General features: G+C 32.7%; 2 protein-coding genes across 2 annotated transcripts; one reads left to right on the top strand and one right to left on the bottom strand.

Moving 5' to 3' along the window:
* Nucleotides 1-202: 202 nt before the first annotated feature.
* LOC144837753 (eukaryotic peptide chain release factor subunit 1) lies at nt 203-9,611 on the top strand. The gene is made up of 10 exons (XM_078692995.1): nt 203-784; nt 1,588-1,704; nt 2,912-3,110; nt 3,938-4,076; nt 4,332-4,522; nt 5,613-5,742; nt 6,460-6,615; nt 6,752-6,816; nt 7,033-7,105; nt 7,304-9,611. The coding sequence occupies exons 1-10, from the start codon at nt 690-692 to the stop codon at nt 7,459-7,461; spliced, it is 1,323 nt and encodes a 440-aa protein (XP_078549121.1). The 5' UTR covers nt 203-689; the 3' UTR covers nt 7,462-9,611.
* A 163-nt stretch (nt 9,612-9,774) lies between these two features.
* LOC144837755 (aqualysin-1-like) lies at nt 9,775-14,345 on the bottom strand. The gene is made up of 8 exons (XM_078692998.1): nt 14,024-14,345; nt 12,917-13,060; nt 12,549-12,678; nt 12,141-12,247; nt 11,755-11,896; nt 11,310-11,494; nt 10,616-10,787; nt 9,775-10,353 (listed from the first exon to the last, which is right to left on the bottom strand). Exons 1-8 carry the CDS (start codon nt 14,165-14,167, stop codon nt 10,214-10,216), a joined length of 1,164 nt encoding a protein of 387 aa, XP_078549124.1. The 5' UTR covers nt 14,168-14,345; the 3' UTR covers nt 9,775-10,213.
* Between the last annotated feature and the right edge of the window lie 142 nt (nt 14,346-14,487).

The following is a 14,487-nucleotide window of genomic DNA, read 5'->3' on the forward strand; positions in this document are numbered from 1 at the left end:
TCACAATACAATATTATTAGTATTACTTATATTTATTAATGGATATATTATTTATTTTATGAAATGATGTAAAGAAGTTAGTGTAAATTGTACATGGATAATATAATTTGTTTTCATTTTATAATAGTATAGCTCTTTTACTTTACCCCTAGACACAAGTTAATGGGCCTTATGACGTAAGGGCGCTCACGACATCCTTTCATCACATGTACGAAATTTTGTTCATGGTGTTTCTGTCATGCTTTGTTGCTAAAAATTGTGAAATAACAATTTGTCAGAATAATATGTACGTAAACAACCGTCTTGTAAAGTAGGTTGATTATAAGACATTTTGTCCAACAAAATTATCGTTCGTAAGCTTTTCAGTGTATCGTTTTCCCGCCCCGTGTTTGTCACGAAGGTAGGAATACATTTTGGTCGTTTTTACCGCAAACGCCTGTGTCTCCTCTGTCTGTCTGCCTGTGCGTGGGATAGGTCGATATTGCCTGTGTTTTGTATAGATCAAGAACACCAGCTGTTTTCATACTGTAAATTTCTTGGTGTGTAGGCTTAGATCTAAAACTGATAAAAACACTGATATTGGTGGCAGTCTGTTGCCACTAAACTGTTGTACACATATTTTAATTATTTATCAATTGACTTGTCGGTAGTATTTATAGAAGAACAATTTCAAAAATAAATATTCGAAAATGTCAGGAACAGCGGAGCCAGAAACTGCTGCAGACAGAAATGTTGAAATGTGGAAAATTAAGAAGCTTATAAAGAGCTTACAAGCAGCAAGAGGGTATGTATTGACATATAATATTTGTGTATTTAATATTAAAATTATTATGTATTAAGCTTGGCACTCTACCAAGAACACAGTCTGAGCACCTAACAATACTTAAACTATTGGATAAAAAGAATGCGGCATAAAAAGAAACGTCTTAAGATGACTGCTATGTTTAAATAGAGGAGAGGTGCCGAATTCGTTCCTCCCAAATCAGCAGGAAGCGCGTACCAGATACACAGGGCGGCGACAGAAAATGCGTTATCACCAGCTTTCTTTTTAGATCGTGGCACAAAAAGTTGGGTAGAATCATTAGAGTCCAACTAACTGTAATTAACAGTGACGATATCTCAGTTTTACTTATTAATTCGAAACGGTACATCAAATTTTGCCCAACAAAGTACCATGTTCAGTCACTGTTCCGTAATAAATGAATTCATTCATGAACAAGATAATGCAGCCCATTGATAACCAATAATAAGAAATGATATTAACAACAATTATTATAATTTATATTATACAAGGAAATACCTGTAGTCCACTTCTACAGTAAATATGACTACCTGAACACTAGACTTCCTGGAATATTGTTTTTTAAATATTTTTTTTAACTAAAGCTCTGTCTACACTATCAAACTAGTTTGACAAAAAAAGTGTAATGTGCCCAAATACTGTATGGTAGTGATATGCTCAAATATGGTAGTGATATGACATGTTTGTCCATATATAGGCACATCACATTCAATTTTGATAGTGTAGACAGAGCTTAAGAAGGATGACATGTTAATTTGCATTTGTTTATTAATGTATCACTGTAGGAATGGGACCAGTATGATATCTCTCATTATACCTCCAAAGGATCAGATCCCACGAGTCGCCAAGATGTTGGCTGATGAATTTGGCACCGCTTCTAACATTAAGAGTCGTGTCAACAGGTATATATGAATAAACTTTATTTTGACACTGATGCACAGTACAACTCATTCAATCAACATTGATTGTTATACAAGTTTGTGATATTACAAACATAATCAAACACAATATAAATACAAAGAAAGAAAGATGCATTCAGGAAGTGTTTAAATACAATCATTATGTAATTACTTATTTTCATTCAAATGTACAGTCATCACAGTAGGCATGACATTTATTTATTAATTCTAAACAGTTGATTTAGGAATTTCAAGTTTAATTTATTCATTAATTTTCTCATCAATATTCACTTTGCTTTCATTAAAATTGCTTATTAAATTATTATCCCCCAAAAACATGAAAATAAAGATCACACTTAGAATAGCACGTTTTTAGTTTTAATAAGAATAGAGGTTACTCACTTGTCAAAGAAAAAAAACAAAACAGATTAATAATTTCACTTATAAAAAGACAAAATAAACTTAACCAAAACCTGGTGGCAATAGTCTTCTGATTTACTTTGTTTCCCCAATCCAATGTTTTTTATGTGACATTAAAATGGTGATTCAATTTATTGATATTTAATTAAGTACTGTATTATTCATTATGTGAGTAACTGTATTTGTGAGTATAATTAATTTTAAATCTTTATTCTAAGTAGCAGAAATTCACTAGTCTGATGGTTATCATAATATTGATTTGATTCTTAGTTATTTTTAGACACTTAATTCTTGTTTTCTTTCTGTTCTGTCTGCGAGTTTTTCAGAAACTACAACCACTTTCCTTTCGGTTTATGTAAATCATTTTGAAAAAAAATCATTAATGTGCTGCGTTTTGTTTTCTTTCAATATACAGTACATTAGTTCAATAGTTGATCTTGAAAGCCATGTTTAATTAAGATTCATATGATATTGACCCTTGTTTGACCTCTGACATGTAATTTTTGAAAAATTGATTTGATCAAAGCATATTGTATGCAAATATACTGTACATGTTTCTTTAACTACTATACCATTCATCATACCATTCACCATTAATGTCATTTTTATTATGAGGGTGTGGTCCGTATTTTTATTAAACCATATTTAAATATTTTTTTTTTGTCACTATCAAATTGTCTATGAAGCGTAAAGAGGTTACATTTTGTGACACAGCACACAATTTTATTTGTAATTTTTTGTAATTTCTTATTATTAAATGATAAATGTTTTGTCTTTTTTATGACTGTAGGCTGTCTGTTCTATCAGCTATCACATCTGTACAGCAGCGTTTGAAATTGTACAATAGGGTACCTCCAAATGGACTCGTAATTTATTGTGGAACTATCGTTACGGACGATGGCAAGGAAAAAAAAGTGAACATTGATTTTGAACCGTTCAGACCAATCAACACTTCCCTATATCTTTGCGATAACAAATTTCACACAGAGGTGAGAAATAAGTAAAATGTTCTTCTTCTGTACTGCTCTCTCAAATATGGTAGTTATAACATTTATATTGGCATAAATTAGTATTGACATCACATCCCCGTGGGGATGTAAGTTGTACAGAGGTGGAATATACTTGAGTGAAGACTTAGTGATATGTGGACAAAATACGTGAATATCACTTTCAATATTTCTTGCATGATTTCATTCTTGGGAGTATTCGATAAATTTGTTTTACAGCTAAATGTTCTATTAAATATGTTATGATTTATGAACAGATGTTTACAGTAAGACTTTCTTTCACCTTTCGCATCATGTACAGTATACAGTACACAAGGTGTTCTAAATCTATAAAGCTCTGTCTACACTATCAAACTAGTTTGACTAAAAAAGGGTGATGTGCCTAAATAAGGTAGTGATATGCCCAAATATGGTAGTGATATGACATCATGTCCATATATGGGCCCATCACATCACAAAGTTTGATAGTGTAGACAGATCTTTATAGAGAAATAGTAGGAATTCAACTCAATCACCTTGGATAGAATGAGGAGCATCTTACTAATATATTCAATTTCAGTCCAATGTGCCTACTGTACATGTTTATACAGTCAACTCTCCCAATACCAGACACCTTTAGGCTGGCCAAAATGTCTGGTTTTCTGGAAAATCTGGTATTCAGAATGTGTTTTTAATGGTAAAAATGAATGTTGGATCTTTTATACCTCAAGAAAATTCTGGTTTTGGGAGTATTTCTGGTTTTGTGACTGTAAAATTGTGTATAATAATGTAATTCTTCTTCATTATCTCTTGATAATTTTTCTTTACAGGCTCTCATTGCTCTACTCGCCGATGACAACAAATTTGGTTTCATTGTGATGGATGGTAACGGCGCCCTCTTTGGTACACTTTCTGGCAATACACGAGATGTTTTACACAAATTTACTGTCGATTTACCTAAAAAGCATGGTATGTTCAATATGTTCTACTCCTAAAGCTCTGTCTACACTATCAAACTTTATGGGACAAAAAAAATGTGGTGTGCCCATATATGGACATGATGATGTGATATCACTACCATATTTAAGCATATCACTACCATATTTGGGCACATCACATTTTTTTGTTAAACTAGTTTGATAGTGTAAACAGAACTTTATCCAGTTAATAATATTTATTTATTTTTTTTTTTATTAATTTAATTATTTTATATTACTAATTCAGGACGTGGAGGTCAGTCAGCTCTACGTTTTGCACGTCTACGAATGGAAAAACGACACAACTACGTACGGAAAGTAGCAGAAACTGCTGTCCAGTTCTATATTACCAACGACAAGCCAAATATTTCTGGCCTTATTTTGGCTGGTTCAGCTGATTTCAAAACAGAGCTCAGTCAATCAGATATGTTTGATCCAGTAAGTATTAGTTAAATTAATGTCTTGTTTACAGATAGTTAAGTTAATCATTTTATTTATGTACTTAGATAATTTATTTATTCTATTATGACACCGTAGTTAATGAATATTAATTATTTTGTCTAAAATTTATTGAGATTTAAAAAAATTATTATCTTTATGTAAAAGTTGTAATATAAATGATGATACAGTGTATCAAAATAAACATATATTTAATGTAGCCTATAGGATGTTACTCAATTAATTGTGGAATAATGTTACACCTACTAAGGAAATGGTACATTCCAATTGTTTTAAAATTCAGAAATTAGCCAGACTTGGTTCTTGCTAAGATACATAGTGTACACTGTAGTAAGCATGGATTGATTTGTCCATACTTGACATCATGCTGTTGTACTAATAGTAGTATTTAGATCTTGTCTTGATCATTCTGTACATCAAGCATCATTTCTATTTATAGCTTATGAGTAATATCCAATGATGTCATAGTGAATCATGTTGATGAGTTATTTGGTTCTTGAATCATTTTATGAATTATGTTTGTTCAACCAATCAGAATTCAGTATTAATGTTTAAATTGGATTAAATATTGTTGTTGCCGACTCATGTGCATTATTAACATTATATTGTACTGTAATATTTTATATTGAGGATTGAAGTATCGCATATTAATAATCAAATAAAGTCTTATATTAATATAACAACCAACCATTAAAGATGTAAAACCACAAAAATTTATCTTTTAATTGATGGGAATTTTAGTATTGAACATAAGTTAATAAATATTTAAGAATGTCCTTTATTCACTTGCATAGAATCGTTTCCCTTAAGCTCTGTCTACACTGTCAAACTTTATGTGTGAAATGTGATGTGCCTATGGACATGATGATGTCATATCACTAACATATTTAAGCATATCATTACCATATTTAAGCATATCATTACCATATTTGGGCACATGACACTTTTTTGTCAAACTAGTTTGATAGTGTAGACAGAGTGATTGTGTGACTGAAAAATATGACCACTGGTGTTAATTTAAATAGTTAGCATAAAAATATGTAATTAAACGAGTAATTATTCATTACAGAGGCTGCAAGCTAAAGTGTTGAAACTTGTAGATGTGTCATACGGAGGAGAAAATGGCTTCAATCAAGCTATTGAACTGTCCGCAGAAGTGCTTTCGAATGTCAAGTTTATCCAAGAAAAGAAACTGATAGGTAACTAACGATTATAAAAGGGGAGTCAATTTAGTTGAGATCTATCTGTATATATAGCAACCAATATATATTCAACATTATAACACACATGTATCCTTGCCTGCCATCTGATTGGTTGATTCAAATTAAGTACAATGCATTATTTGGATCCATCCTCATGATAGGTGGTATATTGCATGTTTAGTGACTGTTTCACACCAATCACTTGTCCACTAAATTTTAAGCACTGTATGGGCCTAGAGGCAAGCTTTTGAAAAATAATAAATGCTTTGTATTCATTCAATACATAGAATGAATTGACCAGCCTATCTTCAGCTCATGAAAATATTATCTCCATTCTACTCATCATTTGTATAAATTTTATAATTAATTTTTTTTTTTTAAATCACTGTACATACATGATATGGTTATTATTACTACAAAAATATTACGATTGATGGAATAAATTTCACAATATATAAAAATAATATTAGTCCGTGAAAACCAAAGTTTTTGAAAAGCTAAAATGTTATTCAAGATTCAAGACATTTTATTGGTCCACTTTAAATGAAAATTCATTTCATCATTTCAATTAAGACAATAAAACAACAAAGAAAATACATCAAATTGCAAAAGGCAGTGTTAAAATACTATTTATAGACCTATGTTAAAAAACTCTTAAAATATGTTATGGGAATTGAGATAACAGAATTTCTTTCACTTTGTTTTATCTTATAGGTAGATACTTTGATGAGATTTCACAAGACACAGGTAAATATTGTTTTGGAGTTGAGGACACATTGAGGGCGCTGGAGATGGGATCTGTAGAAACGTTGATTGTATGGGAAAATTTAGATATTACACGATACACACTAAAGAACCACTCAACAGATGGTAAGAAATATTGTTTATTAACTTTTTTTTAAATTGTATTTTGTCGAACTTTATTTATTTATATGGTTTTCATTCATAGTTGGTTGATATTTAAGGTTCGATGTTGTCTTACTATATCAAATATTTTGTTTTTCAGAGGAAAAAGTTCTTCATTTGAACCCAGACCAAGAGAAAGATAAAACACACTTTATTGACAAAGATGTAAGTACAATCTAACATCATCTGACAGGATTTGAATCTTTTGCTTACTGTGTGAACATGTTAACTACTAAATCATATAATTCTATTTTTAACTACTAGAATAGTTTGGCCAGAGAGTTCTGTATGTTCAACATTGCATCACATCTTTTATAAGCCATTTCTGTTAGTTATTGTGTATTTTATTTGTGTATTTTTTAAAATTTTTTTTATTTATAGACCGGCGTAGAGCTTGAGTTATCAGAAAATCAAGCATTACTGGAATGGTTAGCAAACAACTATAAGACCTTTGGTAAGTAGCATTATGGCGTGGTGTTCTGCTAATCTTGCTGTCCTGGGTTCATGTCTGATGTCAGTGTTTTGTTCTTATGACTTCATTCCTAAGTAAAAGCTTCATGTGTGTGTGTTGGTTAAATTGCCACGGTTTATGCCAATGATTAAAGCTGGCCTTTACCAAGCCTAAACGCACAATATTTTTTCTTTTGTTCAGGAGCTACTTTAGAGATTATTACAGATAGATCACAAGAAGGGTCACAATTCTGCCGAGGTTTTGGTGGCATCGGTGGCATCCTACGTTACCGCGTTGACTTCCAAGACATGACCTTCGATGACACAGGATTGGATGATTCCGATGATGACGACTATTAAATGACCTTTATGAAGGTGAGGAGTTCATTGGGAATGACCATATTGGTTGAATCATCCTTATGCCTAAAATATAGAGCTCACAAGAATTTCACAAACATCAGACTTGAATTGAACAGTCGTATTACACACACACAAGGCTCAATCTTATGTGGCATCTATTGGCTGCTGAGCATCTCATATATTGGCCGATAATTTCCACTTACCAGAACATAAGAATTTTGAAGTGGATATCCAATTTTATGTTGGTCATGCTTCACCAACTTTGACAATTTACTAATATCATGTGGGGGTTCAAATCTCCCTGACTGCTATTATTGTATTTACTTTCTGATACCCAAGATATTGGCTTTGCGATGTTAATTTTTCTACAACGTGTATGAAATTCAGGACCTAAATACCTGTAGCCATAAGTCCATAAGTGGCCAAAGATTATTATAATTGAAATGTTCATGTAAACAATACCGAATTACTGACAATGCATTGTGGGAATATATACCATTTGTAGTTTATCTCAATCCTTAAACTCGACAAAAAATCCATTTTAAGCCAGTTTGTGTGTCTTGTTTTATTTGAACTTTGACCACAATTTTTTACATTGTCTGCTTTTAATTGTTTTTCCGCATATATAAATATTCCCGTTTAAGATGCTTTTTTGTATGACAAGATGAACGTCATTCCATTATGTCTGTGATCATTGGTATAGAGCATTCTAAGGTTAAAAGGTCAATTATTGAACTTTGATCTTTTGACCTTGGATTAGTTGTTTTAGTAGTATGTACAACAAATTATAAAAATGTATGTATTTTTTAATTTGATACTTTTCCTGCCATGTGGTGACCTCATGGCACGCTTCAATTTAAAGATGTTATAAATTGATTATTTTTTTCCAAATCATCACAATTTCATGAGCATATTGTGTGATACCACTACCAAAATTAACATCTGATAGAAGTGAGAGTAAAGCTTGGTTCCCACTAGGATGCAACGCAAGCGAGTTGACCAATGATAAGCGACACATCAAATAATTTATCGCTTGTGATTGGTTAAATCCCTTACGTTGTTGCGTTGCGTCTCTAGTGGGAACCACGCATAAATATGACTTGGTCACAGTTTAGGACGTTGCAACACAACACATTTAAAAAGCAGAAGTGTTAACATTATGCATATTTGACTGGGCTGTTTTGATAATCAGCAGATCTAGCGCCTCAAACTCCTTGCTGTTTATATGCCAACAGTGGGAGTAGATAACTGCAAGGTGTTTGTGAGTGACCAGTCAAATACATCTATTGAGTCAAATACCTTAAAGGGTAATTCCGGGTTTACAATTTCTATTTTAGATTTTTAACACTAGGAAAAAGTCCTGTAACACAAATTTGTTACAAAACCCGATCCACCCTTTTCTAAAAAATATGGGGTGTTATAATTTATACAGTTATAAATGCTTATATAGTATGTTAAGCAATATAAATTTGAAACCCGGAATTCCCCTTTAAAGGTAGAAACAAGTTTTTTTGTTGTTTTATTGTACATATGGGGAATTCCCTAATACACATACAATAAGCTTGATTCCCACTTGGAAACAAGGATGTAAACATGTCGCAAGTAATTTGACCAATCATGATCATTCAAATTGTTTCTTGTGATTGGTCATTTCACACCGTTGCGTCCTAACGGGAAACAAGCTTTACAAGGGATTTTCCTAAAGTGATATATTACGAATTTGATTTAAGAAGAAAGCAATTGATTTTGTAAACGGATGGTAATTATCTTTATATTATGAGTCGTATATATTTACATTTATTAATATTTTGCTACTTATTGCATAACAAATGCAATTCACTGTATATTGCTCTTTAAGAGTATAAGAATGATACCAAGAAATTTATTTTCCAGATCCTCTGTATTTATGATAGTCACTGGGATTTATACTCTTATCTCCCAATAACAAAACATCAAATCTGGTACATTATTATAATAATGTATTTATAATAAAATTTTGTTTTTTGAGTTCATTGAAATAACATTAAACTATAATATTTTTTGTTTTGTTAATTGTGCCATTTGTTTATTGAATGACTCATTAAAACAAAATAAAATACTGTAAAACATGTTTTCCGAAATGACAATTAAATATAGACTCTTAATTTTGATGTCTGTTGATCAATTGTGTTTTTTGTCAATAACTTACTGGTATGTAACCAAAATAAATTCACTTCAGCGGGACTCGAAACATTTTCTTTGGCAAAGAAGTTTATTTTTATTGTTGGTTAAATTTGAATATATAATAAGAAAACAATTTCACGCAAAAATCAACTTTAATATTTGTTTACTATAGTTTAATTCATATATCATTTAGACTAAATCCTACATTTCGAATTAATTCAAGGTATTTCAATTAAATATACTGTAAATCGTAATACATTTACAGTCAACATAGAAGGTTAATAATAATAATAATACTTAATTTTCGTTTGTTATTCCATTAATACATGCAATAACATTTTCCTTATTTTTATTGGATAAATAAACCCACAACAACAACCAAATTTCACCTATTTAACAAAAAAGTTAAAAATGTGCACATTCCTTAAATGGTAGAGTGACTAAAGCTCTGTCTACACTACCAAACTAGTTTGACAAAAAAAGTGTGACGTGCCCAAATATGGTAGTAATATGACAGCATCATGTCCATATATGGGCACATCAAATTTTTTTGTCACATAAAGTTTGGTGGTTTAGACAAGGCTTAAGACTATTCAACATAAAGGAGTTGGTTAGCAGTATTTATAGGTACATTGTCAATAACATCTTTTGTACTCGTGCTTATTAGTTTTTCTCTAAGTTGATCCACATTCAAGTTTGGTTCTAGTGACAGTAATACACATGCTGCACCTGTCGGTAATAAAACACAAATGTTTTTAACATATTTTGGATGCTTTCCTCCTACTTTTAAGCTCTGTCTACACTATCAAACTAGTTTGACAAAAAAAGTGTGATGTGCCCAAATATGGTAGTGATATGCACAGATATGGTAGTGATATGACATCATCATGTCCATATATGAGCACATCACTTTTTTTGTCACATAAAGTTTGATAGAGTAGACAGAGCTTTACAGTAGAACAGCTACTTTTTTTTAATCAACTATACTTACCAGAAACGTGTGGACAAGCCATGGAAGTTCCAGAGAGAACGGCCGTTGCTGTGTTTGAGCCAATATATGCACTAGTAATGTCAACTCCAGGAGCAATCAGATCGACGCAGCTTCCAGTATTGGAGAAGCTTGCCCAATTGTCAGAATTGTCTGAAGCACTAACAGTGAATGCCTAGGAATAGATTAAGATATCGAAGGTCACAGTATGATACTGTATCGAAGGTACTGGCATGTATAATTTGCCCAGTATCTTAGGCAAATTGTGTGATACAATGTCGCATATATGAGACCCCAGTATCATGTGCAAATTCTGTGACACAGTGGCACACATATGTGTGACGACAGTATCATAGGCAAATTCTGTGATACAGTGTCACACTCCAGTATCATATTCAAATTCTGTGATACAGTGTCGCATATGTATCATGGACCATAAGGCTAACCATAACATAATACAGGTGCCACACGTGTTACATATGTGACTGTATTACATAGTTTGCATGATACTAGGCACATTATTCCATATCTGGAGATACAGGATGGGTACATGGGTAGACAGTAGAGGTGGTTTGATTTATTTGCATCATACATACAAAGATTTCTTCATTCAGGGGACACCTTTATTAAGGGGGAATGTACGCTGCAGTTTCGTCTTTATTTTTCCTTTTTGTGTTTATGTTGATGGAGTCATTACCTTTTCCGCGGATGCAGGTGACGTTTTACATGCATCATCTGCATCGTTTCCAGATGCTGCCACTAACAATATACCCATCTCATATAATCCGTCGACTGCGGCATTAAGTGATCTGGAGTATCCACCCCCTAGCGACATTGAAGCAACTGCAGGTTTTCGGGCATTTTCCGCAACCCAATCCATTCCTTTGAAATAAAATCAACATTAAATTTTTGTTCAACTATGGAAGGTCTTTCTAATAAAGAAGAACTATTATTATTACTTATTCTCAATGTTATATAAATCAAAAAATAAAAAGTGTGTAGCATGGTATAAACGTCAACTGAAGTCAACTGATACTAAGTATCCGTCAGTGACGGCCATGTGTCTTCAGAAGAAAACGGCTACAAGAACAGTAACTAGAAAAGAACAGCCTATTGGATAGGAGAGCCTGAAATTGAGCTACCTTCTAAAATATCCGACGTCCGTCCAACTCCCTCGCAATTCAGCACTCGAACCCCATGAATGTTCACTTTTTTGGCAACACCATACGTCCTCCCCCCAGCAGTCCCGGCAACATGGGTTCCATGTCCATTGCAATCTACACCCTTTAAGAAATTCACAACTATTTATATTCGGATCGTACATTAATCAAACTAGTGTTATGTGCCCTAATATGGTAGTGATATGACATCATCATATCCATATATGGGCATATGGTTTTTTGTCATATAATATTTGATAGTGTAGACAGAGCTTTAGATTAGTGTACAGGCCTAAATATCATCAAATCTCATTCTTAAATGTTTAATGTGATAGAGAAGATAACTCAATAAATAAAAAAAAACGTACATCACCGTCTAACGCATCGTACGCAGCATCAGCTCTATACTCGAAGTCGACATGAGTGGCTAAAATACCAGTATCAAGTATGTATATATGTACTCCTCTTCCACTTCCTAAAATGTAAATATTTCAGAATTATCTCAAGAGTAACATTGCATAGAGGATTCCTGGTATTGCATGCGTAATTCGTACAGTATTGGGTAAATTCTGTGATACAGCGTAACATGTATGTGACCCCAGTATCATAGGCAAATTCTGTGATACAGCGTAACATGTATGTGACCCCAGTATCATAGGCAAATTCTGTGATACAGCGTAACATGTATGTGACCACAGTATCATAGGCAAATTCTGTACTACAGTGTCACATATGTATATACAGTAACAGTCTAAATTAATTTCTTTTTTTCTTACCTGAGGGTCTATATTGATTATCAAGAGGTAGATTACGCTGATCAATGCGATCCAGTCCCCAAGATGCCACGTTTGAAATTGAAAATTCACTGTCCACCTCAACATGAGCGACCAACGTGAGTTCTCGTACCTACAATGTCAAGAAGTCTATCTAATGTTTTGCGTACAATTTCCAAAATTAAATCATACTTTTAAAGCAAGCAACGATACAGATTATACATTGTTAAGCGTTAAAAATTACTTTTACCAGGGAGTTTTAAAATAAGTTTACAACTCTCTGAATTTACTATGAGATGTTTCTACGGTTATAACATATGGAAGTGGTTCATCACGTTATTAGAGCATGATAATTTGTAGACTGTACCTACCATCTTAAGAGCATCAGAATTCATGTTAGCAAGAAATCCTTTCAAAATCGTATTATAACTCATTGAGATTTGACAGTCGTTGTAGCGCAGTGCCTTAAATATCGATTTTACATTGTTCATGAAAATCTCTGCATCAACGTTATTCTATATAAATGATAAAAATAGGAAATGATATACAGTCAAATCTCCCAATACCTTTGGGCTGGCCTAATATGTCTGGTTTTCTGAAAAGTCTTTGGGATGTCTTTCTAATGGTAAAAGTGAATTTAGGACATTTTAGACCTCAAGAAAAGTCTGGTTTTGGGAGAGTTTCCGGTTTTTAGACAGTCCGGTATTGGGAAAGTTGACTGTAATGTAATAACACAAATGATATAATTCATTAAAAATTGTGTATTCATTATTATAATAATAATAATCTTAATTGGAAAATATTCATATCGGTAATAAACATTTTCTTTCTCATCTACCTGCAACACAAACTAAACATGAATAACAAAACCAGAAATACAATAAAAGGATGGAATCTCATTAGCAAACAAGCTGGTTTGCTAACAAATTGACAGTCGGAATTAAATTAATTAATATGAAGGAAAACCATTAGAATGAGATGATATATGAATACTAGTCTCTTATTCAATATATAATAATTTTGAGACTGCTAAATAGAATGAGACATAAAGCGTCAAAAGCTGGTATTGATGTGCTTTGTCATGTATATGTAATATATGTGTATTACTGTGAGTACCATAAATGTTCTATCCTTTTACCAAGGCCATCTAACAACAGGATGCTGAGCGCCTGAGATGAAAGGGTTTATCTGTGGCTGCGACATGATCAGTTCCACGCCCCTTAACAGACACCGCATGCTGTGGAGAATATGTACACAGTACAGTGCTGTTGGTATTTGTCGCAGCCAGACATAAGATCAAAGGACTGCTACAAGTTTCTATCTTGGCAAGGCGAGCCCAGTGTCCTTGCTTTTTACTTACTACAGAATCACAAGAAGCATGTGTTTGAAACTTAATTTCACTTCAAAAGCTACACGATATGTAGATCTGCATATAAATGTACAACAAATGCTACATATTATAAATGAATTGTTATTACCTGTAACTTCACAATATATTGGTTTTCGACCCGACGATTATTTAAGCTTGAGTATAGAGGAGCAAGTCGTTTAGTTGTACTCCCAGATCCTATGCACATTATACATATTAAGGATATAAGTAAAGTGAATACTTGATGTACCATGGTTATAGATGTCCTACTGCGTCCCTGCTACAGTATATGATTGACTACACCCGGAGTGTTGTCTTAGTTAGTCTATGCATTTGTTTTTGAATTAACAATGTCCTCAACAACCAGCAACTTTCACTATCATATCACACTGTGTAATTTGTAATAATAAAACAGCCAATTCATGAATAAACCTAATTGCTGGTACAACATGTTAGTGACGTCGTAGAAACACTGGTAGCTCAATAGGGATACAAGATTTTACACTAGAAATAGTGTGCACAAACACACGCATAAAACAAAACAAATTTCACCACTGAAGTTTACTTCATATA

Source organism: Antedon bifida, chromosome 3 (genome assembly GCF_963402885.1).
Source record: "Antedon bifida chromosome 3, ecAntBifi1.1, whole genome shotgun sequence".
Classification (NCBI taxonomy): Eukaryota; Metazoa; Echinodermata; class Crinoidea; order Comatulida; family Antedonidae; genus Antedon; species Antedon bifida.